The sequence below is a fragment of the Choloepus didactylus genome, chromosome 10 (genome assembly GCF_015220235.1).
Source record: "Choloepus didactylus isolate mChoDid1 chromosome 10, mChoDid1.pri, whole genome shotgun sequence".
In the NCBI taxonomy this organism is placed as follows: domain Eukaryota; kingdom Metazoa; phylum Chordata; class Mammalia; order Pilosa; family Megalonychidae; genus Choloepus; species Choloepus didactylus.
Window position 1 is genome coordinate 106,385,070 of NC_051316.1, and position 13,771 is coordinate 106,398,840.

General features: G+C 42.3%; 1 protein-coding gene across 3 annotated transcripts in view; it reads left to right on the forward strand.

Moving 5' to 3' along the window:
• Nucleotides 1–13,771, forward strand: part of ASTN2 (astrotactin 2) — a 926,574-nt gene that overhangs the window by 710,975 nt on the left and 201,828 nt on the right. For all 3 annotated transcript variants that reach the window (XM_037797191.1, XM_037797194.1, XM_037797193.1), the window contains exon 17: nucleotides 4,426–4,691. In XM_037797191.1, the coding sequence (XP_037653119.1) occupies nucleotides 4,426–4,691 (266 nt within the window). The remainder of the gene's footprint in view (nucleotides 1–4,425; nucleotides 4,692–13,771) is intronic.

Consider the following 13,771-nt stretch of genomic DNA (forward strand, 5'->3'; position numbering starts at 1 on the left):
CCTCCAACAGGAGACAGTAACTCCACCTAAGAAATGATCCCATTTCAGCAATTCCCAGGAGGCCACTGTTGTCATAAAGGCCATTCTTTATGATATAAAAGTCTCACCCTCTTTCCCCCACCCTTGGTGTTTCTAATTTGAGCCCCTCTGGTCCCTGTGGAGCCTTTAAAATGCTTTAAGTGTAAGCCTGTTGCCAAAGCAAGCCTGTCTGACCAGGGAGGCAGCGCCCTGTGCTGTTGCTGAATATTGAACAAACATCCGCACAGCCTTTGCTCTCCCAGAAGCCCTTAGCCTGCGTCCTTTGTTTTGTTTCCTGGATGAGGGCAAGCGGTGCCATCACCTCCTGCCGAAAAGCCCTGGCTGCCCTCCCAACAAGGAGTTGTCACTTCAACTGAGGCTTTTTTTTTTTTTTTTTAGTGGCAACAAAATAATACCCAGCAGGAATTTGGGAGGAGAAAAAAGAGAGTTCAGTTGGCAGATTCTCAAATGAATGGGTTGGAGTGTCATTGGAACTGAAATGGGCTTGAAACCAGACATGATCCTATTTTGGAAGCATTGTTCAGAGGGATGGGAAATGTGAACAGAGGATAAGTCTCTTCAAAAATGCTCTTTATCCTTGGCCCAATAAACACAGGCTGTTTTAACCTAACTCTCCCATTCCCTCAATGGCAAGGGTCTATGTGAAAACCTAGAGGAGGTCTGAACAACTGGCAAATTGATAACTGTTCATCTGTTGACCTTTCAAATGGGAGAGCTAATTTTACTTTGGGAAGAGGTTGTGTCTTGACCACATGCCATCAATTAGTGCAGTCATCCTTGAAATCCACAAATCTTGGCTCTGAGATTCATCAATGCTTTGATAAGAAAATACAGTGATCAGGGTTACAAATATACTATACATTCGGTAAATATTTTTTGAAAATGTTATTGAAAGCCTACCATGTTCTAGGTACTTCGTAAGGCAGAGATGGCAATCGGCAAAACTGACACCGCCTTTGCTTTCGTGGAGCTTGCAGTCCTAGACTGCGATGTCAGAGAAAAGATGCCATGAAGATCTTTAATATGATGCCCTAAGGTAGATTGGTGGCACATGGGTGGAGTTCAGGGAGGGCTTTCTTGAGGACTCCAGCATTTGAATTACACTCTGAAGGATGAGTGGACATTAGTCAGGAGAAGGCAAGAAGGCAGGGGCTGGGGCTGGGAAGTGGGAAAGCACTCTGGGCAGAGGGAAGAGCATGTGCCAAGACCAAGAGAAAAAGAAACAGGATGTATTCAAGAAAATTAAAGGCCAATGTAATTGAAAGGAGAATTAGAGTAAAGGGTTTGGGAGCAGGATAAGAGATCAGGCTGGAGAGGCAGGCAGTCTCTAGATCTCACAGGGCTCATTTGCCTTCTTAAGGATCTTGGTCTTTATCCTAAGAGCAGTGAAGTGCCATTGAAGAGTTCTAAGCAGGAGAGGAATATAGGGTTTGCCTTTTGAAAAGATGATTCAGACACAAAGTGGGTGTTGGGTCAGAAGCAATTAGTTTTCACAATTGTAATGTCTACAGAGGAATAATTAATGGAGTGGCTAATGGTCTTCCTTGCTGTAACTCTCACTCAGGTAATAACTTAGGCATGGCAAAACCTTTATGAGAAGGACCATTATAAATAAATGTGTATGTGACTTAGAGGTAATTTTCCTTCCTGTTTAGGTCTCCGGTTCCTCACTTGTTAAATGATGGGGTTGGACCAAATAATACCAAATAATACCTCTGTTTGTAAAACCAGCCTTTAAGTTCAGTCATGAATTTTATACTGCTGCTGAAGGCAGTTTTGAGCCTGGAGTGTCAGCTTTAAGCTAGTGAGGCAAACTGCCCATTTTCTCCTACTTGTTGGGATGCTAAATTGATAGAGCAAAAGATTTATTGGACAGAAGCAGATTAGCAAAGAACTATAGATTGTTTTGTTGTTAAATGGATGGTTATATTTTTAACCTAAAGGCTATGAGTATTTGTATGATCAAGATAATTTTTACTCCTAACCCTAAGTTACATTCCTTTCCAGTTAAGTTATGTGCATATGGCAAGGTGATATGAAGGGCATGCCATTTGCATTTTAAAATAGGAAATATCAGTAGTTTGATGAATTGGTTATCAGAAGACTGAGTCATGTGCTGACAGGATCACTAGTTTCCTATATTACTTGAAAATTATTTTCCTCCTTTGGAATACAGTTCCCTTTTGTTTAAAATGGGAGGGTGGTGTTAGATCAGAATTTTCAAAAGATTGTTCTTTCAATCAGTTTTGAAAGATGGCTGCCACTGTAACCATAGACACTACATAAATGAATAGATGTGACTGTGTTCCAATAAAACTTTATTGACAAAAACAGGCAACAGCCTGGGTTTGGCCTGTAGGCCATAGTTTGCTGACCCCTGGGCTAGAGTGCAGGCTAATGGATCCTTTATCTCATTTGCAGCTCTCACGTCCCTCTGAACAACTCTGAATGGCTCATCTCTCCTAAGTTTGAAATCACCCTTCTCCAAAACTGTCCCTTTGGCTGGCATTTCCAAAAGTCGACATCATCTTTCTTTGACGTGTCTGTATATGCGACTGTCTCCCCAGCTGCTGAGATGTCTTCTTCACAGCCTTGTTTTGTTTATCTTAGTAACTACCCTTCTTTAATCCCTCTGAAGGATTGGTTAGCTGGAATTCGCCCTGTCTTTCTCCTCTGGAGCCTTTGATCTGGTGCTCATAAGCATTTGCTGACAGCCAGACAGAAAAGGTGGAGCCCAGATCCTGGGCCCAAGGGCCTGGAGCATAATGAATGAAGCCTGCGTTTTATTTGTATTTCTAATTGGCATGCCCATTTCTAGATCAGCTGCAAGTCAGTGCAAGCCAAGAGCAAGGGCAAGAGACAGCCCTTCTCTCCAGGCCTTGGTGCCCAGGGTTCCTACTTCCATTGAGGCAGGAGCTTGCCTTGACTTCACTAGAGAAGGTCCAAGTTCTGCCCCTCAGTACAGGGCCACCCTGTTTTGCCACTTGAATTGTGCCCTGCACAACTTTGAGGATATCATTCACATAAGGTAAATGGAACCCCCAGGGTTGTAAAAATCGCTTTGCTTCTTCATGTTTTTTGATATAGGCATAGAACTCTTTCTTTTGATGAAGTTTTATATAGAAGGCCAGTCTATAAAAGAGATAAAAGTGGAACTGCTCTATTTGAAGCTGAGATGGAGTTTTAGAGTAGTACCTGCTCAGTTTCCCTCTTACCCTCTGGAGGGGTTTCCTGGGATCCTCAGAAGAATTTGGAAGCCATAGATTGGATCATGAGTACAGCTGTAGCTATTAAGAATCCTATCATCTTCTTCTTTGAGTCTCAAGTACTTCCCTAACACCATGCCAGGCACTAAAGTGGGAGCAACAGTGAAATACAGTGGCCCTGGACTCCAGGAGCTGGTAATGTGGTTGGAGAGGTCTGCAGAAACTGGGAAAGGAAAATGAACTTAAGAAATAAGGCCCTATAAGGAGAAATAATTATTCAGAGAAGAGGAGCTAGAGCAGTGAAGAAAGACTTTTCAAAGAGGGTAACATGGAAATGGGGCATTGATGGACGGAAAAGATTTGGAGAGGCAGAGGGGGGAAAGCAGGGCAGTCTAGGCAGGAGTAATTTGATGAGCACAGTAGCAGAGGAAGGAAATATTCTTTATATGGTTTGAGAGAGGAAGGCACCAAATGGACCATGCATGGATCAGATCTCAGTGCACATGAAGAAAGAGGCAGAAAACTAAGTTTAAACAAGGGAGCATGTGAGCAGGGAAAGAAAGGGGAATTGATTTATTGCACATAATCTGTCTCCAGACAGTTAACCTCCTATCCCATTTACCACTCACGGCAAACTGATTCTGTTAGTGTTATTAACCCCATTTTATAGGATTAATTCCTAGAGGCTTCTGGATATTAAGAGACTTTCCCAAGGTTGCAGAGTTATAATGAAGCAAAACTGAAATTCAGACAGCAATGGCTTGACTCCAAAGCTTGTGTTTCCCCTATTATATTGAGGTTCATGGAAAATATAGGAATGAAACAAGTTTTTAAAGGAAGGGTAAGATTTGTGCAAATAGGCAGGAGATAGAAAGGGATTTCTGGTTGGAAATAAATCCTTGAATGTTTAGGTCTTTGGAGAATCATCTAGTTCAACCTACCCATTTTAAACATGGGGAAAATGAGGCCTAGAGAAGGAAGGGAAAATTTAAAGTGAATAGTAGAACAAGATACATTCCTCTCTCTGAACCCTCAGGCTACTGTTATTTCCAGGGCATCGTGAGAAAACCGTTTCCACAGGGATACCAGCTCCTTAGCACATGTTCTTTGTGGGACCTAGAGTTTGCTCTTTTGGGCAATATTGAATTTATCTCTCTCTTCTTCTATCTCACCTATCCAGAGACCACAGAGCTGGGCAGCAAGAAGGAGCTCAAGTCCATGCCCTTCATCACCTACCTCTCAGGTCTGCTGACAGCCCAAATGCTGTCAGATGACCAGCTTATCTCAGGTGTGGAGATCCGCTGCGAGGAGAAAGGCCGCTGTCCATCTACCTGCCACCTCTGCCGCCGGCCAGGCAAGGAGCAGCTGAGTCCCACACCGGTTTTGCTGGAAATCAGCCGCGTGGTACCACTTTATACCCTCATCCAAGACAATGGCACCAAGGAGGTGAGCAACCCTGGCACAGCCACTAAGTCAAAACTGAGTTATGGCCCTTCCACCTTCTGCCCTGTGGACTCTTTGTCCATCATCATTGCCATCGTCACATCATCACCATCATCATCATCTTCATTGTCATCGTCATTGTGATGACTAGCATTTACCAATGTTCTAAGTTTATACATACATACATAACATTAGCTGTTATAACAGAGAAATTCTCAAATCTCAGTGGCTTAATACAATAGAGGCTATTCTCTGTTTGTGTAGAGCCCCAAATAGATGTGTTTGATTGGTGGAAGCTTCACTCTGAAAAGTGATTCAGGGACCCAGCCCATTCCATCTTGTGCTTCATCTACATGATGAAGAAAGAATACAGAGGATTGCATGTGAGAGGTTTAAATGGCCAACTTTGAGAGTGGCTCACCTCATTCTGGTTCCCAGTCCATTGGGATGAACTCAGTCATTGGCCACAACTATCTGCAATGAGGACAGGGAAATATATCCTAGTTGTGTGCCTATGAGAAAAAGAAATGTGTTTCATGAGCATCTAGCAGTTTCTGAGTCTCTGTATTTGAATCATCTCATTTAATCCGCCTTCCAGACCTCTGATTTACTTATAAATATTGGGTTAACTCATGAAATTGCTAATATTTGATCTTTTTTATTTATATAAATGGCAGTTCCTCCTGGTGGTTCAAACTAATATGTCCACTTTACAAGAGGTTTCACAGGAAATCTCAAAGATGTTAAGTGACTTGCCCAAGGTTGGTCTGACTTTAGATCCTAATGCTCAACCATTAACTTATATTTTCTCTTTTCCTGTTTCTGTGCCTCTCACTTTTCATCACAGAATGCAGGGCTTGAGAGTCTGTTTGAATCATTTGGTTCACTGGTTTGCAAAGTCATACTCATGGAACACTTTTTGCAAATGCAATCTTTCATGGACCCCAATCCATAAACCAGGAATAGTGAAGCGACTTTAGTTGCAGCAGAGAAGAGGAAGATGGATAAAGCATCTCTTACTTGGTCCCTACTCTTCCCCTTGCAGCAGCTCCTGTAAAGCCCTGGGTTCTCAAAGACAACAAGCTGGTAGAATACTGATTGAGTCCAGTAAAATGCTATGGATTGTGTGCCTCTCCCATAGAACTTTATTGGACTGAGTCTGTGGTGGAGAGTGGTGAGTGGTCAGGTAGAGCTTCATAAAGAGCAAAGAGGGACTGGGGATAAGGAGATGGAAAGTGTGAGAAACAGAGGACCTGAGGCAGAAGAGAACATGGTCTGTACAAGAACTGAAAGAAGTTCCCCATGACTAAGACCAAGAGATGGAGGAAGAGCAGGAGACGAAGCCAGAGGAGTTGGAAGGAGCCTGATCTTTTAGGATATTATAAGCCAGGTCATGGAGTTGAGACCATATCCTGAGAATAATGAGATGCTGAAGAAACATGATCAGCAGGAGACTAATCATGTTTAGATTTGTGTGGCAGAAGGATCCCTCTGGAAATAGCCCAAATTAAATGAGGGGAGAGTAGTTAAATGAGGTATGGAGTATGCAGCAAATGAAATACTCTACAACAGTCAAAAGGAATGAACTATAGTGATACAGGCCAATGTGAATGAACATATTATTAAGTGAAACAAGTAAGCCCCAAAGATCATGTTACCTTTCCCCTTTTAAAGTTAAAACATCTATGTCTATTTATCTGTCTGTCGGACAGATAGATATTTATCTACCTATCTACATACATATATGGGAAATGGATCATTCATATCCTCACTCAGCAAGTCCTGGAGAGTCCACCCCCACACATCTATCTAATGTGCCACTTTCTCATCCTCACCAACACAACACTGGTCAGACTACCCTTGTTCTTCACTGGAAGCTGCAATGTCCTCCAAACTGACATCTATCTACCTACGTACATATCTAATCTATCTATCTACATACACATATATACACAAATACAGTACCTTTTAGGAATAAGTTCAGATGCAATAAAACTATTTTAAAAGGAAAGCAGGAAATGATGAATATAGGATTCTGGATGATGATAACCTTGGAGAGAGAGATGCAGGGTGATATCATGAGAGAGCCTTTGTTACACATAGGTAGTCAAGTACCTACCTAGTGTTTGGGGTGGTATATTTGTGAAAGTTTATAAAACTATTAAAACTAACTAGCTAGCTAAATAAATGAATGAATTAATAAATAAAGTGTAAGCACACATGTCTCAGCAGTGAGCTTGAATCATGAACCAAGCATCATGAATAATCTAATTCTATGCCCCAGAGGTCCTCAAACCAAGAGAAAATAAATGAACACATACACACACACATCCATACCTGGCTTCAGGGTAAGAACAGATTGTGGAAATAAGAGTAGAAGCAGGGATGTCAGTTTGGAGGTGATTGCACCTTCCAATGAAAAACAAGGGTAGTCTGACCAGTGTTGAGTTGGTAAGGATGAGAAAGTGGCACATTAGATAGGTGTGTGGGGGTGGACTCTCCAGGACTTGCTGAGTGAGGATATGAATGACCCATTTCCCAGCTCTGTGAGCTTGCCCCAACGACTTGCCTTTCTGGGCCTCGTTGTCCTCATCTCAATGTGGCACTGTGCTAGCTAGTCAAGTCTCAGGACTTGCGCAACATGTTCTCGGCACATGTGCGGTAGCAGGGGGCGAGATGATCCCTTACCTCTGTTTAGGAACCAGATTCCCCGAGGTCTGGAGTCTATATCAGTTTCCCTCAGGATCATTGAAATCTTTAGTTCTTTGGAAATCCAGTGGGGTCCTTCTGAGGTAGATTTGTGGTACATCATCAGAGAATCCCCAGACTGTGAGAGTGGTCGCTAGATGTCGCTGTTCTCCTTAAAGGAGACCTGGGGTGCCACACTAGCCATTCATTCATTAATTCAGTATGTAATTTTTAGCACCTACTGTAGGCCAAGTACTGTGTGATACATTGGGAAATTATTAGTATGACAAATGTACATGGTCTTTATATTCATGGAGTTTACAGACTTGGGGAAAAGACAGATATTGATGAAATGATCACAAACATAAGTAAGTGCAGACTGTGCAAAGTGCCACAGTGAAGTCCAGGCCAGTGGGTTGAAAGTGTGTAACTGGGGCCTTGTGTGGTCAGCAAAGGCTTCCCTGAGGAAGTGACGTTTAAACTGCGTCCTTAGGGGACAGTGCATAAAGTGAATGTGGAAGACTGTGTTCAGGGGAGGGAGAAGAGCAGGTGAGCATTCCAGTTTGAAGGCCCAGCTTCTGCAAAAGCCCGAAGAATGAGCAAACCTGGCCTTTTGGGAGAACTGAATGAAAAATAGCATGCCCAGAGCAGAGACGGATAGGGAGCTCCATTGGCAACACTTAAAGAGGCAGGCAGGGCCCGAGCAAGCAGAGCTATGGAGGTTGTAGTGAGGAGTTTGGCCCCAGAGTAATGGGGAGCCATGGAGGAGTTAGGGCAGACAAACAGACACGTGTGCAGTCTTCTCAGCTCTGGGCTCCCTCCCTCGTAGTGATTCCTGGAAATAACTTTTAGAGCCCTTGGTCTAGAGCTGACTTCCTCTAGTTTCTTGTCCCCCTCCTCAGACCCCAATGGCAGCCTTGTCTAAAGTTCCATAGCAGCCCAGGGGCTACAGGATATTAAGTATTTTCAAGGGAGCCAGGTTATGGTAGGTGTCTGGAAATGACTCTGGAGTTAGGAATATGACCACCAAGAGAGGTTTATGTGAGGAGAAAGTAGCCACTCTCACTTTCTTCATCATTTATTTTTTCACCTCTGCTTCAAACCGCCATTGCCCTCCTCCCCCATGGCATTTTCATCTCTTTGCTTTCTCTGCAGCCCGCAGTCCAAGGCCACCTGGATAGAAAACAGTGAGTCTAGGGGCCTGGGCTCTGATGCTGGCTCATAGCGAGGCCTTGGGCAAGTCAGTTTGCCTTTCTGGGCTTCTCTTTTCCCACCTGTAAAACAGATAGGTTGAGTGAGTTTCTTTCCGAGTTTCTCTCGGAGTTTCCTTCCAGGAACCTTGTCTAAGTGGAGGCAGACAGTGCAGGCTCTGTGTTCTCACCAGCTTGGGATGGAATCCTGCCTCAATTCCCTACACTGGGGATGCTGAATGATCTCTCCAAACCTCAGTTCCTACATCTAAAAAAGTGTGGTCTCGTGATCCCTACTATGGGGATCAAAGAGATGGTAAATGCCTGCCACCTGGCACATAGCATGTGCTGAACAAATGTTGTCAGTGATGAAGATCAACATGATGTTTGTCTAAAAACATGCCTCTTCGTTGGCCTATGCTTTCTGTGGTCCCATCTCTTTAAGGTAGTACTTAATAACTTTGCTGATGCTCAAAGGACTATACGGACATGACATTTTTGAGCAGGATCCATACTTTATATGGGAGATGCTAATGGTTAATCCAAAAGGGCAGACCACAAATGGAGGGATTTTAGGAGCATTTTGTCACTTCATAAAGCATTGCCGGAACTCTTGCTCTCTGAGCCAGGGATACCATAGATGGGGTTACATAGGAGTAAGAGGAGTTCCTTCTCTTACAGACCTTCCAGTGCAGAATAGAGCCATACTTCTGGGTGAGAACCTTTGACTTTGAGTTATCTGAAAAACTGAGTCAACTCCTCAGTTCCGTTTTGTGTCAGAGTCACTGCATCTCAGAGAAGAGGTCTGGCTTGCCCAAGGTTTGATGAGAAGTTTTGATCCCAGATTCTGGACCAGGGTCAGGCTGTGCTCTGGACGGCCTTGGGGACTGCTGGGCACTAACTGGCTCCTTGGGTTGGCAGGATCTCCTTGGGTCCATCCCAGTGAATGCATGGAAAAGGATTATTCCTTCAGCTTCAACTGGAAAGGAGCCCTTAATTACACTTCCTGCTGTAGTTTTGAACAAGCAAAGCAGGAAAAAAAGTATTTGTAATGAAGAATCTGATTAATGTGTAAATCTCTTGCCTCCACCTGTTAAATGGCCCTTATACACCCCAAAGCCGAGCTTGGCTCAGCACAACCAATGCTGCTTAATGTATGAGACTTTGTATGGTTATTAATTTAGCCTGTGGGTGAAGAAGAGGTGTAGGGGAGACAGAATCTTTCATTGTGAAAAGGAAGGCAGTGCTGGGTAGAAGCCATCTCTGCCATTTACTATCTGTGTGATTTTACTTTTACTAGTTTGTAAAGTAGGTATTGTAGTATCGGTCCCTATACATTTGGGGTTTGGGAGTTTTCTCTAGTAGGATGAGAGAACTGGGACACCTGGAATCTGAGCTAGGCCCCATTCTTAATTGCTACAGGGCATTGACCGTGATGTTTCTACCATCTAGGTTTCTGTACTTCCACAGAGCTTTGGCCGTGAGAGGGTCAGAACTAACTCTACTCTGGATATAACAAGGGAAATATTGTGAGTTTGGAAGAGGCATCCTCTGGCCTTGAATTTATATCGCATCCAGAGAAAGATAGACATATCTTGTAACCCCTCTCAATGATACAACATTTATTTATAAGCAGATAGGGATATTAGAATCATACCCTGTTTACAAAGAGTAAAACTGATGCCTAGAGATGAGACTTACTGTAGGTTATGCAGCCAAGTCTGGATTTGACATAGTCAGTGTGACCCTCAGAAATATCTTTCATCAATCTGAGACTCAGTTTCCTTGTTTATTAAGTGGGCCATGGTAACTTTTCCTAAAGGGCTCCCAGGTAGAAAAATTAAGAGATCATTAGCAATCACGTTTTGAAAAATGTAAAATACCCTATGGATCTGGATGGTTCTTTTCTAGTCCTCAGGTCTCCTGACTTAGATTCTGTAAGGTTTTTGTTTTGTTTTGTTTTGTTTTCTCTTTTTTTTCTTTTCACTCTGCCCTAGGAATAGGTGTGTATAATTTTGTCATGTAGTTGTCTGGACTTCTGGCAGATCTCGCTCTGCCAGAAAGATGCGTCTGCTCCATTTACACTTCTTGACTCAAACTGACAAGAGAATTTCAATAACTAGTCTTTGAAAAGAAATTAATAGCCAAGGCCCCTGACCCCCTCACCATTATTATGGCACTACCATCACCACCACCACTATCCCTGCCGCCACCACCAGTACTCTGCCACCAGCACTATCATCACCTTGCACCGGTGCTTAATGCTTACCAGATACTGTGCTAGGAAATGTGATACAGAGGGAATAAGACACAGGCTGAGCCTTCAAGGACCGTGCAGTCTAGTGGTTGAGGCAGAAGCACATAAGCAACTATAATCACTTTCATATGCTACAATTATGCGTGATTTATTTAAAATAATACAATAGACATTCCAACAGTCTTAGGAGAGAGAGACAAAGAAACTCTGAGAGCGAGAATCTGGAAAAGATTCTTGGGGCAGGAAAAGTGAGTACGGACAGATAGTTGAACAGCTTGAGGCAAATCTGTTGATTATGAAGATAATATCTACCAGATGTATGCTGTGAGCCAAAAACTGTGCTAAGGGCACATTGCATGCTTTATCTCATTTAATCATCTAAAACTTATGGGGAAAATACTATTATTATCCCTATTTAACAGATGAAGAGACTGAGGCTCAGAGTAGCTTGAACCCAGGTCTGGAAAACTAGTCTAGACCAGAGGTGAGAAACTAGAGCCCCCGGGCCAAATCCAACCTGCCACCTATTTTTATAAATAAAGTTTATTGAAGCATAGCCACACCCATTTGTTATATACTGTCTATGGCTGCTTTCTCGCTATAAATACAGAGTTGAGTAGACATTGTGGCTCACAAAGACAAAAATATTTACTGTCTAGCCATTTAGAGAAAAAGTTGGTCAAACCCTTGTCTAGAATAAGGGATACAGGAAAAGAAAGAGAAAAAGTTACAAAGTCAAATACTGACTATGTGTCAAACATATAAGATAGAATAATAAAACCCAACCAATTACTGAGTGCCACCTATGTCCTAGGTACTTTCAAAAGTGCTTTGTGTGTATTAATATATGTTCTCTCATTCTACCCCCTTACAACACCTTTGAAATATATGCATTTGAAGTATGCATCATTTTGCCCATTTCACAAGTAAACAAAACAAAACTGAGGCTACTAATGTGTAAGGTCAAAATTTGAAGTCAGGATATGTGATTCCAAAGCTTATATACTTAATCAGTCACTCATGTAACAGGCCTGAAAGATTTGAGGGATAAAGCTAGAAAAGTGATATGCAGAAGGCTGAGTTGTGGGCAACATTGAGTGCTGTGTTGCGGGATTTGGGTACTGTCTAAGCAATAGGGAGCCTTTCAAGGCTTTGGATCAAGGGGAGACACATAACTAGATGTGAGTTTGAGGCTAACAACCATGACAACAGTCAAAGGGTGAATTGCAAGGCCCAAGGCTGTTTTTATGGCAAGGGTTATTAGTTTGGAGTCCATGGATCACTGATTTTAGAAGATCTTTGGATAGCCATACTCAGAAAATTTATGCAGAATTTTACATCATTTAATTTTTATTCTGGAAAGCAGATCGATGGCATCACCACATTTTTGAAGCGTTCTTGACCCAAATGTTTTTGAACCACTAAAGTAAGAAGTCCTGTTTATTTGGAATCTACTGCAGAATTTCATATATGAGATGGGTAGGGAGAGTGGGGATTCAAGTCAAACAATTTTATCAAATATTTATGAAGGGCCTTTTTTGGGCCAGTCGTATATCCCCACTCTCTAACTTGTTTTATAGCAAGTTTTCCGCATAGTAAATAATATACTCTATTAGGAGTTGATGAGAAAAAAGAAGAGCAGTATAAAATAAATCAGGGGCACCTATCTAGTTGTAAAGGGGGATCTGGATTTCAGTGTGTTTCAAAGTGAGTCAGAATCATTTGGAGTGGGGATGGGGGAAACACTTGTTAAAAATGCCGATTCCTGACCTCCTCAGACCTGCAGATTCTGTTTTGTTTTGTTTTTTTTCAGGGGTGGGGTGGAGTAGGGTAGGGTAGGGAGGAGCAGTGCTGGGAACCTTCATTTTAACAAGTTGCTCAGGTGATTCTGATAAATGCCGTACTTGAGAACCACTACCGTGAAGCATGATTCATACATCCTTTCTCATTCTTAAATTCCTTCAGGGAATTCCTTGCTCAGAGATTAAGAGAGTCAAGTATTTTTTATAATCTAGCTTAAATCTTTTCTGCTATTGTGGATCACTTCCTCTCAATCTTGGTTTATTCTGAGAAGGAGGTGAACTGGCCAGAACCAGGCGTCAGGGAAGATCAAAGAAAAAGAGGGAGAAGTAAGCCACGTATTACTCAACACACTCATGGTCAATTACAAAAGAGGAACTTAATGCTTGGCTTGTCTGCTTGCCAAACTGGAAAATGTAGCTATTCCGTGGGACCAGAAGACTCTACCAGATTCAGTAAGGCATGCAAGACATACAATCTTAGCAAAGGCAAACATTTTTGCATGTCAGAGAGTAGAGCGTTGCTTTTTTAAAATTTGTTATGGGACATTGAATTCAGTTATTAAATGTGATTAAAAAAGGAGAATGGCAGAATGTATTCCCCTTGTACTTTAAATAATAACAGCCATTCACTGAGCACTTAAGTTGTGCCTGGAACTCAGCTTAATGTTTTACATACTGAGATCATTGTCCCTTGTTATCAACTCCCCATGGTGGGTACTATTATTGTCCCTATTGTCAGAATGTGAAAACTGAGACACGGACTAATTAAGTCATTTGCCCAAGGTCTCAAAAATAGGAACTAGTAGGGTCAGGACTTAAACCCAGGTCTGTCTTGTCAAGCTTTTCCTCATTTTGATATAGTCTCTAAGTAGCCACTTCGCTTCAACTTTTTAAAGTGTGGTAAATGGACATCTAATGTGTACTGAAGGCACTATCACTGAATTCTATTACCTCCTTCAGCTACTTTCTCTTCATCTCTTTACTTAATGGCCAAAAATCTCGAAAAGAATTTTTCTACACTTCTCCACACCTCCCCATTTGTCCCAGGGTTCACTCTGCCTCATTTGTCCCTTGCAGAGCACTCTACTCTATTTGCCATGAATGACCTTGCCTTTCTTTCTGACAGTGTTTTCTGTCTTATAATCT